We start from the raw sequence: 13,301 nt of genomic DNA on the forward strand, positions 1-13,301 counted from the left end.
ACCAGCTAGCTAAACGATTTAGCCTCAAGTGGACCCGCCCTTAGCGCCGCTCAAACCCCAGTTATTTCTGCTGCAGTTTTCATACTTGCTGTGGGATTTTCTCTCCAAATGGCTGACATTCTTTGCCTGTTTAGAAGTAGTAACGTGTGAGATGGGAAACACATGCGCCTCTGTTGAATCAGATGGCAGGCATCTGGGAGAGGTGCGTGGCAGCCCAGTTATGAGAGGGTTTTTATGACATCGTCATGCACGCATAGGCTACTAAAAGGCATGTCTGTGTGTGTGTGTGTGTGTGTGTGTGTGTGTGTGTGTGTGTGTGTGTGTGTGTGTGTGTGTGTGTGTGTGTGTGTGTGTATGTGTGTGTGTGTGTGTTTGTGTGTCACATATGTGCTCAATGGCACTGCTTTCCCATAGCTTTGTGTGAGTTGGTCCCCAGTCCTGAGGGCCAAACTTTGTCGGTATCGGTAATTGCCTGACTGTTTGAGAAAAGGCTGGTACTTTCATATCCCCTTAAACCCGCTGCCCTTTTCTGTTCCTCATCCTCACCACTGGTTCATTTTATGAAGTGTGCTGCTCACACGAACACTCTTGGGAACTGACCTCTCAGGGGAATTTTCTAGATAATTCACACTATTTTACTGATATTATCTATCTCACATAATAATTGGGTTATTCACTACCCTCCTCTGATCTCCTATGCTTCATGTGCTCCCTCCACAGGTCCAGAGGTGGCGCTTTCGCGGGAAGAGGAGGTTGATCTGACTCTGCTGAAGAACGAGAGTGGGGTGGAGTCAGCGCTGCTCTATGCCAAGGCCTGGTCCAAATACACCAAAGACCTGTTGGCCTGGGTGGAGAAACGGCTGGCTCTGGGTGAGTCAGGAGACCATGTGTACACGTGTATTAAGCCACTCTTTATCCCGTACATAGCCCTCCTACTCATAAACCTACTGTAAATATAGGTTAGCATATTAGCTGACTTGGAACTTACATGCATGTCAACTAATTTGTTAAGCCACACATACCGTAAACCCACAAATCAGCATCATCAATCTTCGTGTACACATCATACTGGACATCCATTCACAGACCTTATTCATTTAAATATTTAGTTTCTCTCTACTTACATTTTCACGTCTTTTTTCTGACAGACATTGAATGTGCGAAAAGTTATGCCAAAATGGCAGAGTCTGCGAAGGCGCTGGCAAGTCAACAGGTACGACAATACTTTAATTAATTATAAGTAAATACACAGTATATACCTAGACCCAAACATAGGTTAAAAGATCATCATGTGCATCATATCATATGCTTTAATTTTTTCTTCTTGGACAAAGGATTACATGCCATTCAGGGACATCTATGTCTCTACATTCAAGAATGACATTGAGTACAGCCAGCTCCTCCTGCAAACTGCAACAGCCCTCCAGACCAACAAATTCATACAGGTAAGAGTGACAGTGTACCAAGGTTATTATTCTGAAACAAAAACTAGTCCCTAGACCAATTTGTAAACTGAAATAAAAACAAGAAATGAACCTGTCCAAGAAACAAAAACTGAAATTGAAATTGAAACTAGAAACATTCACATTTCCACCCCAGCTAATAGGAAAGAGTCCAAAATCATGTAATCGACTGACATTTCATTATTACAACTAATGGAAAAGACAAAACAATAACAATTACCTTGCCATCTACAACTAGTACACAAGAGCCACAATTGTAGTACCCGTTCATGTGTTGAATTGCTGTATACACGCAATTCTAGTTGTTATCTGCTCTGGCCTCTGTCTTTCAGCCTCTACTTGCCCGCAAGAATGAACTGGACAAACTGAGGAAAGACATCAAGGAGCAGTGGCAGAGAGAGCAGAAGAAAATGGTGTGTGTGTGTGTGTGTGTGTGTGTGTGTGCGTGTGTGTGCGTGCGCGTGTGCGTGTGTGTGTGTGTGTGTGTGTACATACACATACCCATGTTGTTTCTTCATGTGAGATGGAAGGGAGCAGTGTTTGTTTGCGTAGCTTCGTGTGTCAATGAGTCATGATGACACAGCTGTGTACAGTAAGTAACGGGACTCTTTTGGCTCTACACTCCAAAAGTTTGGATTTGAAACCAAACAGTTACTGTGAGGTTAAAGTAGAGATTCTCAGCTTTTATTTTATGGTATTTGTGTACATATTCATTTCACCATTCAGAAATTACACCATTTTTTATGCATAGTCACCTCTGGAATGTAGAGCCAAAAGAAGAAACAATTCTTCACTGTCCCATTACTTAGGCAGGGCACTGTATACTTAACTGTATATGTAACAGCTGTTGGAGACCTGTGTCTCATCTGTGTCTCTGTGGCTCTCCTCTGTGGTCTGTGTCTCATCTGTGTCTCTGTGGCTCTCCTCTGTGGTCTGTGCAGCATGAGGCAGATGTGTCTGTGCGTAAGGCCCGGGTGCTCCAGGCCCAGCGGAGAGAGGAGTACCAGAAGGCCCGCTCTTCCACCAGTCGCTCCCAGGAGGAGCAGCCCAACACTGGGACCAAGACCCTGGAGAAGAAGAAGAGGCTGGAGGAGGAGGCGCTGCAGAAGGTGGGTTAGAATGCAGAATATGCCAGGAATATGTAAGGAGCTAAGAGTGACATTTACCAGGTCACGGTATTAGGATAGTCTTGAGAGGGATGTGACATGCATGTTAATCTCTCATCTCTCTCCCTGCCAGGCTGAGGAGGCCCAGGACCAGTACAGGACCTGTGTGACTGATGCAGGGGTCAGAAAAAAGGACCTAGCCAACGCTAAGAGTGACATCCTCACTCAGATCAGAGAGCTGGTCTTCCAGTGTGACCTCACACTCAAAGCAGTGAGTTCTGAATATCAGCCAATCAACCGAGAGAAGACCCCACCATGTTTTGTTTAGAGTGTTTTATTTTTGATACGTTTGACCGATCAAATTCTGTTTGATCAATCAAATTCTTAACGACGATTAATCAATCAGCGACTAATCATTAACAACCCTAACCTCTGTCAGCTCTGGGGCTGCACCCCAATAGACACTTAATTTGTCTTTGTTTCTATGTAAATGATGCTTTTATCTTGCCAATGATGACAGTGATTTGTTATGGCTGTGTCGAATAAACGGGCAATGGCAGCTGTTAGTGAATTATCTTTAACCCTCTCCTCCTCCTCTCCTCCTCTCCTCCTCTCCCCCTCCTCTCCTCCTCCTCTCCCCCTCCTCTCCTCCTCCTCTCCCCCTCTCTATCTCTGACTCCAGATGACGGTGAACTGGTTCCAGATGCAGCAGTCCCAGACCGTGTCCCTCCCCATGCACTACCAGGCCCTGTGCGAGAGTGCTAAGCTGTACGAGCCGGGACAGCGCTACGCAGAGTTCGTCCGCAACCTGCCCAAAGAGCCCCTACACATGGAGTCCTTCTCCTCAGAAAACCCCAGGTCTCATACCCCCCCTTACTCATCCCTACCATATCCCCTCAAAACCTAACCAACGTGAGTTGTAACGTTGCAACACACGTTCGATTTTTAGTTTCAGTTTTAGGTTTACTCGAAAGGGATAGGTTTGAGACAGGATGTGCTAAAAATGTGCTACAGTCTACAGCTGTACAGCTGTAATACCAACAATGTACGGTAACGGTGTTCTCAGAAACTTCTCAGAGGGCGTCACTACGAGTCACAGTGGGAGGAAGAGAGTGAGATAGAGTGAACTAAGGAAGAGAGAAAGTGAGTGAGAGAGAGAGAGAGAGAGAGAGGGTGAGTAAGGGAGAGAGAGAATGCGTGTTGAATTTGTGCCCTTCCTCAGGAAATATCTGTGGTGAGGGCTGAATGCGACGGAGGAGATTGCGAGCGTGAGATTCTGGCTCGGATTTAGAACTGGCCCTAAGAGTCAACTCTCACTGTGTCTGTCAAACTAGGCAGGCCGCGTATCAGCTAACCACACACACCCCCCCCCCCCTCACCACTGCACAATGGTTGTGGCACATTTGGCTTCAGAAATGCATTGATTGAGAGTAATTTTCATGATTTAGTGTAGACTTCTGGCTAATGGTTAGAGTCATTAGCACTGGTTGGGTGTACTATGACATACTATAGGGTTGGTCTTTGGCCATATTAAGTATGAATTATGAATATCCATAGCCTCAATTATGAAGGACAATCAATATTTCATGAAGTCTGTTGGAACTCATGATATGTTCAGTGCTTCAGAAAGGATGTGCCAGCTAAGTCATTGCTGTTTACGCTCACAGTATAGCGTATTAACTCTTTGTTTCTGCACCCAGCAGGTTTCCATTCAACAAGCGCTCCCTGGGCTCCCACTCCTCCCATGGGAACCTGTCCCAGGTGTCTGTCACCTCCTGTGACGTCCTCAGTGGGGACGAGGCGGACGGTCTTCTCCAGTCGCGCCCAGGGAAGATGGGAGAGACGAGGTCCAACAGCAGCGCAGACATACAAGGTACAGGATTACATCAATCATGGCTTCCCATCATCGAAGTGCTTTCAGGTTGAAACAGATTTGTTTCAATCTGAATTTTTCGTTGATGTGTGGAAGTACCCGTAGCCTCAAATACTGGAAATACTCCTAGTAATTACTTCTAGCCTCAGGATAGTATATAATCATTGCCAGTGTTGGCTCAGAGGCAAATCAGGGAAGTTCAAATTGAGCTGTGGTCACACGAGCAGTTCCTGTCAGTTCATATACAGTAATGGATGTAGCTGCTGATGACTCGTATCAACTCCTGTCAGATAAATGTATCGAAAAGTTTTCTCTTCATTGTTCTCTTCAGTGGATGCCTGTGGTTGTGTCTCCTCTCTTCCAGCTCTTAGAGGGCAGGCCGCGTTGCGAGCCTGGGCCTCTGGTAGTCAGGGCGGCGGCATGTGCAGCGACTCAGAGAGTGTCGGAGGCAGCAGCGAGTCCCGCTCTATGGATTCCCCCACCGCTAGCCCAGGTAAGGCGGGTTCACCGTTATTGACAATAGGGTGATGAATCATGCCTGAGGCTTCTATTTTTGTGACTGTAGGTCTAAACCATGTCAATGGGCTATTAATGTCTGGTTTGTGCTTTAAAACAAGGTTGTTGCTGTTTGTGTATGTGATGTTGATTGAAATGTGTGTTTCATGGTGCAGGTGATTTTAAACGGAGGCTTCCTAGGACCCCCTCCACTGGCACCATGTCCTCTGCTGATGACCTAGACGAGAGAGAACCGCCCTCACCCTCAGACAATGGTGAGTCATACCATGAAGTGTGTGTGTGTGTGGGTGTGCGTGTGTGTGCGTGTGCGTGCGCGTGTGTGTGTGTATGTGTGCGCGTGTGAGGGGCGGTGTGCTTCACCTCACTAAATGTTTTTACACTGTGCACAGCTGCACAGATGGGGTCCGTGTTGGTTTTGGCTCCAGGCCTCAGATAGCAGTTCCTGTCTCTAAGCTGACCTCTCCCATTTAGAGAATGTGTTATTTTTATTTTCTCATTGTTATTTGAGGCATCAGGAGCTCATGCTGTTAAAATGAATTAAATTTGCCCCAATTAAATGTGTGGTGTACACACAGATGATCCTTACAAACACACATACAAAAGGATGAAACTTTAAAGGGGGCTCCTTTTTTATCTGGAAACAACAATGAGTTTGCTAGAGAGAGAATGTCATCTCTGCCTCTCTCTGACTGTTGTCCCTCAGGATTGGGCGAGATGGTGACAGAGACGGCCAGCTCACCTGGACCCTTCCGGAACGCCCAGATGTCCAAGGCGGCCCAGACCCACAAACTGAGGAAGCTGCGGGCCCCGTCTAAGTGCAGGGAGTGTGACAGCCTGGTGGTGTTCCATGGAGCAGAGTGTGAGGAGGTACAGATACAGGATCCTTATTATCAACATATTACATTATAGTCATGTATGAACATGACAGGCAAGCCATCTGGTGAACCATTCACACGCACACACATACCACATTCCACAGTATAGTTCAGTATTAGTTTAAATGACCATTTAATGCTCTTTTGTCTTACACATGCCAGACTAGTTGTGACATTTCCTGAGTCTCTCCCTGGACAGTGCTCCCTGGCGTGTCATAAGAAGTGTCTGGAGACCCTGGCCATCCAGTGTGGTCATAAGAAGCTGCAGGGACGTCTGCACCTGTTTGGTGTTGACTTTGCCCTGGCGGCCAAGAACAGCCCAGACGGAATCCCCTTCATCATCAAGAAGTGCACCTCTGAGATAGAGAGCCGTGCCCTCAACCTCAAGGTAAATCAACTCACAGTTACAATGAAGTATGGAAGAACCCTACAGGTGACATACGTTTATACTCGAAAAGTGACATGTATAGTAGTTATAGAGAGAAGTAGTATCGACTAGATTTGTTGGTGTGCAGTTACTTTCGGTTTTTATACGTTAAAAAAAAGTCACTCATTTGTCTTTTTTGTACTGAAAGAGCTGTGAAATGTGAAAGTAATTTCCTGCGGTGAACGTTGTTGTCTTGTAAAGGGTATCTACCGTGTGAACGGAGCTAAATCTCGGGTGGAGAAGCTCTGTCAGGCTTTTGAGAATGGCAAGGACCTGGTTGAGCTCTCTGACCTCTCCCCCCATGACATCGGCAATGTGCTCAAACTCTACCTGAGACAGGTGGGTTTCACACACTGCTCTTTATGGACAAACAGTGGGAGGGTTGTTCCCAGAGTTAGAAAGATATACCTACTTACTGTGTTTTCTGTTAGAAACTAAGATAAACTCATGATGTGAAGTGAACTCATTCTTCTGATATACCGTGTGTGCGTCTTAGTTTTAGCTTAAATCATTACAATCGTGTACAACCGTGTCTGTTTCCTTTGCAGTTGCCGGAGCCACTGATCCTGTACCGTCACTATAACGACTTCATCGGCCTGTCCAAGGAAAGCCAGAGGGCGATGGTGGAGGAGGCTGAGGCGGCACGAGGAGCACAGCCAGGAGAACCGCCCCGCCTCAACATCCAGCTCAACAGAGTCATCTTCAAAATCAGAGACCTGCTCCGCCAGCTGCCCTCAGCCCATTACAGGACCCTACGCTTCCTCATAGCACACCTGCACAGGTAAAGACAGGTGTAGGAGTTACCCACCAAAACACACACATGCCAGCGTGCGCACGTACACACACACACACACACACACACACACGCACACACACACACACACACACACACACACACACTTCCCCATAGCAACACACTCAGACCAGGCACTTCCTCATATCAACACACACAGATCAGACACTTCCTCATAGCAACACACACTGACCAGACACTTCCTCATATCACATAATGGTTTTTATCACATTCTGAGCCAATGACAATGTAGTTCGACGCACAGTATATAAAGCTCAGGCATCTGAGCAGGCAAACTATAGCTATAAAAAGCCATTTATCTCTGACATTATGATGTTGTTATTATTCTTAATCTACTCCTCTTATGTTCTCCCAGAGTGACAGAGCAGGCAGAGGAGAATAAGATGACAGCCAGTAACCTGGGCATCATCTTTGGCCCCACGCTGGTCAAGCCCAGGCAGTTAGACGCCGAGGTGTCTCTGTCCTCCCTGGTGGACTACCCCTACCAGGCCTTGATGGTGGAGATGCTTGTACGCCACTTCCACATGATCTTTGACGTGTCCCCCACCCCCGTGTCCCCCGACTACCCCACCACGGCTGGGCAGGCCTCCCCTCGACTCACCCCCCAGGAGAAGGAGCAGAGGCTCAGCAGGCACTCCACATCCCTACTCGATATCAAAGAGGTGAGTATTGTCCCGTATGTTCTGTGGTCTTGGCGCAAGGGGATGTTGAGACTTCATTTTAATAGACCAATCACCATTAGTCCTTAGTGTCAGTGGTGGAAATGGCCAGAACTCACTGGGGGAACCCTGCTTGGGGGGTCCAGGGGCATGCACCCCAGAGATTTTTTTTTTTTTTTTCATATTTGTGTGGCTCAGGAAAATAAATAATTGATTGAAACTTATTTATTTACTGACTTCCTCTCGTGTTCGGGTCAAATCTGACCGATTTACAACTTTTCCTAAATCATAAATATTGTGTTTTGCCGTAATATTGTGTTTTGTTATCTGATTGCCTCAAGACCTTATGTTTTCCTCCACACAAGGCATTTGAACATATGGTTTAGTCAACTTTGTCACACCAGTGGGGTTCCGAGTCTGAAATGATCGCCATAGGAAATGAACGAGTAAGACTATATTATGTTCATCCAGCAGATGGAAAACATCCCCATACACACACCCACTCTCTCACCCCCCACCATTTGCATACACACACCAGAGGGGGGTTGGTTCTCAATGCGCTTATGTGCCCATCCCCCCAGGTGAATCACACCTTCCAGACAAAACTATTTGGTGTTCGTTACGGGAATCTCTTTCTCGTGCTTATGTGCCCATCCCCCCACGTGAACTACACCTTCCAGACTAAACAATGTATAATCTTCTCACAGACCCCATATATAAAGCTTTCTTTGTGCCTTGCTCTCATTTTACTCTGAATACAATGAGTAGGCGACTAAGTAGGCGACTGTCTGTCAGAGAGGCTCTGGACCATATTTTTTAACCAAATGATGATGGAGAGGAGATTGAAATTGAACCAGAGATAGAGGAGGATGTCTCGGAAATGGAAGACAACATTGATCCAGATTTCGATCTAGACTATTATGAGACTGACCAACCAGTCAACAAACGAGGAAGAGGCCCCCCGAGGAAGAGGCCCCTGAGGTGACATTCCAGTCCAAGAATGGCAACTTGCTCTGGTATTCATCCTCCCTGGACAGAGGAGGCAGAGTGAGAATGGAAAACAGGGAGGATGACCCCAGGGCCGACACGGTATGCAACGTCTCATGTGGATGATGAGGTGAAGAGTGTGCAGCCCCCAGCTGCTCCCCCAGCCACTCCCCCCCAACAAGGACAAAGACAGAAAAAGGAGAGGTGCAAGCTCTGTGCCCCTAGAGACATTAAAACCAGCCATACATGCCACAAATGCCATGTCTACGTTTGCAAGGCACACTCCAACCTGATTGTACCTTGCCACTTATGTGCGTGAACACACACACACACACACACACACACACACACACACACACACACACACACACACACACATACAGTGCCTTCGGAAAGTATTCAGACCCCTTCACTTTTTCCACATTTTGTTGTGTTATAGACTCAATTTAAAATGGATTAAATAGTTTTTTTAAATTTATTAACAGGAGAGAACTTGTACAGGGGGGAAGTGGGGGTGAAGAGGTCTCAAGGGTTGGGGTTAGGGTTAGTACAGGGAGGGTAGTGGGGGTGAAGAGGTCTCAAGGGTTGGGGTTAGGGTTAGTACAGGGAGGGTAGTGGGCGTGAAGAGGTCTCAAGGGTTGGGGTTAGGGTTAGTACAGGGAGGGTAGTGGGCGTGAAGAGGTCTCAAGGGTTGGGGTTAGGGTTAGTACAGGGAGGGTAGTGGGCGTGAAGAGGTCTCAAGGGTTGGGGTTAGGGTTAGTACAGGGAGGGTAGTGGGGGTGAAGAGGTCTTAGGACTGTTAAGATGTAGCCTGAAGAGATGGGTTTTCAATCTACGGTGGAAGATCGGTAGTGACTCTGCAGTCCTGACAGTGGGGGGAAACTCATGGCCGCGAACACTATAATAAGGGGGGGAGCAACGAACACTGGAGAAGTGTTTTAACTTATTAACTCATATTTGTAAAGGAGAATCAAGGATATAGGGAAACAATGGAGATTGAAACGTTTATTGTCAACGTTTCGGCATGTCCGGCATATCATATTATATCATTTACTTGTGTTTGTAGAAGTTGTTATTCTATGGATTGTAGGAATGTATGCGTTGACTCTGGTAATGTCAGTAATTTTTGACTACTTTGTTATTAATAGATTGACTGTTTGGTTGTCTGTTCTTTGTTTTTCGACAGAGTGCCAAAGTCTACAAACGATACTCGTCTGTGATCCCCTCCTCTCATCTGCTGGACGAGGTGAGATGTGTAAAACCAGGGTCAGACAGGAAAGAAGTTTCGACCTTGGATAGGCTGAATGGGGTCCAGTCGTCTGCTGCTCCGGACGTCCAGAGGTCCACCCTAGTGTTTGGCCGTCCCAGCCTCAACCTCCCCTCCACCACCTCCACGGCCCCACGGGTCCAGCTGCGCACCCAGCGCTCAAAACTGGCATCCCGACCAATCAGCATGCCCCTGGAGCGTCTACCCTCCCCGGCCCAGGTCAGCGAGAGGAACAGCCGCAACGCTGGTGCTAATAATTCTCCTGAGTGGGATCCCACTTCTGCCACCATTTTGGAGTCGGCCGAGCCAGAGAAGCCCCGCGGTGGCTCGTCCAGGGTCAGCACCTGCTACATAACGCCCTTTATCGATACACAGACGATGCAGAGGAGGACCTGGGACCGGAAGTACAAGCACTACAACGTGACCCCCAGGACAGCCATGATTGTGGCTAACCTACCGTCAGCTGGGCCAGCAGGACTGGCAGTACTGCCATCCGTCTCTGGTGTGACGACCTCTTCCTCCTTCTCGGGAATCCCTGTCCTCAGTAGCGTCAGCACTATATTCCCCAACACCCCCTACGCAGTGTCGGTCAAGCCTGGCCAAACGTCCAAAAAAGACAAAGAGGACACTGACAACTCTGGCAGTGAGCCTAGCTCCTTCTCAGCTAACGCCCCCATCACGTTCAGGGCACCCAGGACTCTGCAGCCTCCCCCCGGGACTTTCTACAAGCCCCCTGTTTCTTCACTCAGCAGGATGAGGCAGCTGAGTAACTCTGGGACCGCTACCATTACCCCCACCACCACCTCCCCCTCCCCCACCACCCCCTCCCCCACCACCTCCTCCCCTACTGCCACAACTCCCCCTCAGACAGGGCTCCAGACACAGGACTCTGTGGACGGCTCTGTTGACTCAGATGTCGGAACCTCAGCCACCCTATCACCCCCCCAGTCCCCGACCCCCAGCAGCCCTGACGAGCTGGGCCCTGGCGAGGCCAAACCAGTGTACCAAAGACTCCGCCCACGCCGCCTCCAAGAGCTCGAACACAGAGAGGCCCACTTTGTCTGAACTGTTGAAATGAAACCAAAAAGATATTTTACATACAAGTGTAAATGGAATGTATCTCTGTGCCATATTGTATATTGGAAAGAAATACTATTGTTTTGTATCATAGAAGGTGAGAGAAAGCAAGGCCAGATCTGTGAAATTGAACCGTGAAAGTGTTACATGTGTTAATATATTCATCTTTGTTACATACGTTGTTACAAATCATAGCATGAGCAGTGGGAGGTCCCCAGACATTTGGAACATGCACTTTGTTCAACAGTGTGATGTCAACGCTGCCTGCTATGTGTTTTATGTGCAGATACAACCAGATTCATCAGCTATTAACTATCTCAGCAGAAATGGAAGGAATATTTCCATGTTTCTCATCTCAAAGAAATCACACCAACCCTTTGTAATTACATTTTTACACAAAGACACAGTTGTTCAGTCTGAAGAAAATAAATATATTATGTTTTTATATATGATTATACAGTTCATGAAATTATCAAATTTGTTCCTGCTCTGTATGAAATGTTATTTTATTGTAACCACACAATGCACTTACTCAATGCAGGTTCAAATGCTAATGTTGCCTTCAATGTTTTAAATGGTTTTATTGGCATTGGATTCTATTCCACTTGGGGGTGAATGGAAGCATTTTTAAAGTGAGGAAGGAAGTTTCAACATTAATGTTTTTTTTTTTTACCCATACATCTGATTCTGTATGTAAACTTTATGTATCTGTTTACGTTTTATATACATTATTTCAAAACTGCACATTTGTCGCAGTAATTTGTTTGCCAAATTATTATGACTATACAAAAAAGACATGCAAAAACTTCTTGCCACAAATTAAAAGTGTAGTTGAAACTCCACATTTGTTGTATTTGTGAACTTTATTTTGTCTTTTTGTTTTTGCCAAGCTTGCTAAACCACTTTTTCATGACCTTTTCAGTACAACAATACCAGCTGAACCAGATTTGATGACCTGAAATACAGAACACTGTTGGTATCTTGTCTTCATTGAGCACATGCGTCTCAGCGGGTTAGAGGGATTATATTCTGCCTCTGTCAAGCCCCTTTCCAGCCCTAGAGCCTAATTAGTTATGGCAACTCTGCTCCTCACCAGAGCTGAGAGTGACTCACCCACTCAGCCCAGACCTGCTTAACAAAACACACAAGCACACCATCTCCACAAAACCTACATTCACAATAAAACACATTTCTACCTCAAAATCACCACATAAACACAGATACAGGCACGTTCTCTCTGGGAGACGTCACTCAGGTTCGCCACAAAATGGAGGACCGACTGTTGTCTTTTTCTTGCCTGTCCATGTTGAGCTGGGAGATTAGAGCAATCAGATTAGGAGTGTGGGTGACCTGGAGCTGCAGGGAAACAGAGGCAGCTGGGTGCTGTAGGGAGCGCTTACGTGTTGAATGTCTTTGATTACTTCATCTCCTTTTTTACCCTCTTTCTCTAGATGTCGTATGACTTTTACATTCTTCTACTAGAGGTAAGGTTCTGGTTAAGCTCTTTCTTTCTTTTAATCTGTGTTTTGGGGTGTTGTTAACGTTGGATGTGTATAGCTAGAGATGGTGGTATTATGGTTGCCGAAGACAGGATTCCGGTGTGTTGTGTTGCTGCTGGGCCTCCTTATGAACACATGCCTTCACTTATATTGCAATAATGTTGAAGTTCAATATTCTTTATTTTTATTATTATTATTATTATTATTATTATTATTATTATTATTATTATTATTATTATTATCCAGTCAGTAGTATTTTGACTATTGACTTGTTTCACTTTTTATTATTTCCAGTATAAGACAAACACATGTGGGGCATATGCTGTATATACGCTCACTGAACACTTTATTAGGAACACAATACTAATACTGGGTAGGGCCTCCCTTTGCTCTCAAAACAGTCTCAATTCTTCGTGGCATTGATTCCACAAGATGTTGGAAACATTCCTTAGAGATTCTGGTCCATGATGACATGATTGCATCATGCAATTCCTGCAGATTTCTCAGGTGCACTTTCAAGCTGTGAATCTCCCGTTCTACCACATCCCAAAGGTGTTCTATTGGATTCAGATCCGGTGACTGGGAAGGCCACTGAAGAACACTGAACTCATTGTTATGTTCATGAAACCAGTTTGAGACAACTTTTACTTTGTGACATGGTGCATTATCATGCTGGAAGTAGCCATTAGAAGATAGGTAAATTGTGGCCATGAAGGGATGCATATGGTCAGCAACAAT

At 46.2% G+C, this 13,301-nt stretch overlaps 1 protein-coding gene across 1 annotated transcript in view; it reads left to right on the plus strand.

Annotated features, from left to right (window-relative positions):
• Positions 1 to 11,900, plus strand: part of LOC310819140 (rho GTPase-activating protein 29-like) — a 28,191-nt gene extending 16,291 nt beyond the window's left edge. Inside the window, exons 7-22 of the mRNA XM_083690379.1 lie at positions 721 to 870; positions 1,149 to 1,213; positions 1,335 to 1,445; positions 1,796 to 1,876; positions 2,405 to 2,572; positions 2,703 to 2,840; positions 3,252 to 3,427; positions 4,273 to 4,442; positions 4,807 to 4,935; positions 5,114 to 5,212; positions 5,662 to 5,825; positions 6,033 to 6,221; positions 6,462 to 6,599; positions 6,809 to 7,041; positions 7,430 to 7,736; positions 9,907 to 11,900. Coding sequence (XP_083546505.1) covers positions 721 to 870; positions 1,149 to 1,213; positions 1,335 to 1,445; positions 1,796 to 1,876; positions 2,405 to 2,572; positions 2,703 to 2,840; positions 3,252 to 3,427; positions 4,273 to 4,442; positions 4,807 to 4,935; positions 5,114 to 5,212; positions 5,662 to 5,825; positions 6,033 to 6,221; positions 6,462 to 6,599; positions 6,809 to 7,041; positions 7,430 to 7,736; positions 9,907 to 11,052 — 3,464 coding nt within the window. The 3' untranslated portion in view covers positions 11,053 to 11,900. The remainder of the gene's footprint in view (positions 1 to 720; positions 871 to 1,148; positions 1,214 to 1,334; positions 1,446 to 1,795; positions 1,877 to 2,404; positions 2,573 to 2,702; positions 2,841 to 3,251; positions 3,428 to 4,272; positions 4,443 to 4,806; positions 4,936 to 5,113; positions 5,213 to 5,661; positions 5,826 to 6,032; positions 6,222 to 6,461; positions 6,600 to 6,808; positions 7,042 to 7,429; positions 7,737 to 9,906) is intronic.
• Positions 11,901 to 13,301: the final 1,401 nt, after the last annotated feature.

Source organism: Argentina silus (assembly GCF_951799395.1).
Source record: "Argentina silus genome assembly, chromosome: 18".
Taxonomy (NCBI): domain Eukaryota; kingdom Metazoa; phylum Chordata; class Actinopteri; order Argentiniformes; family Argentinidae; genus Argentina; species Argentina silus.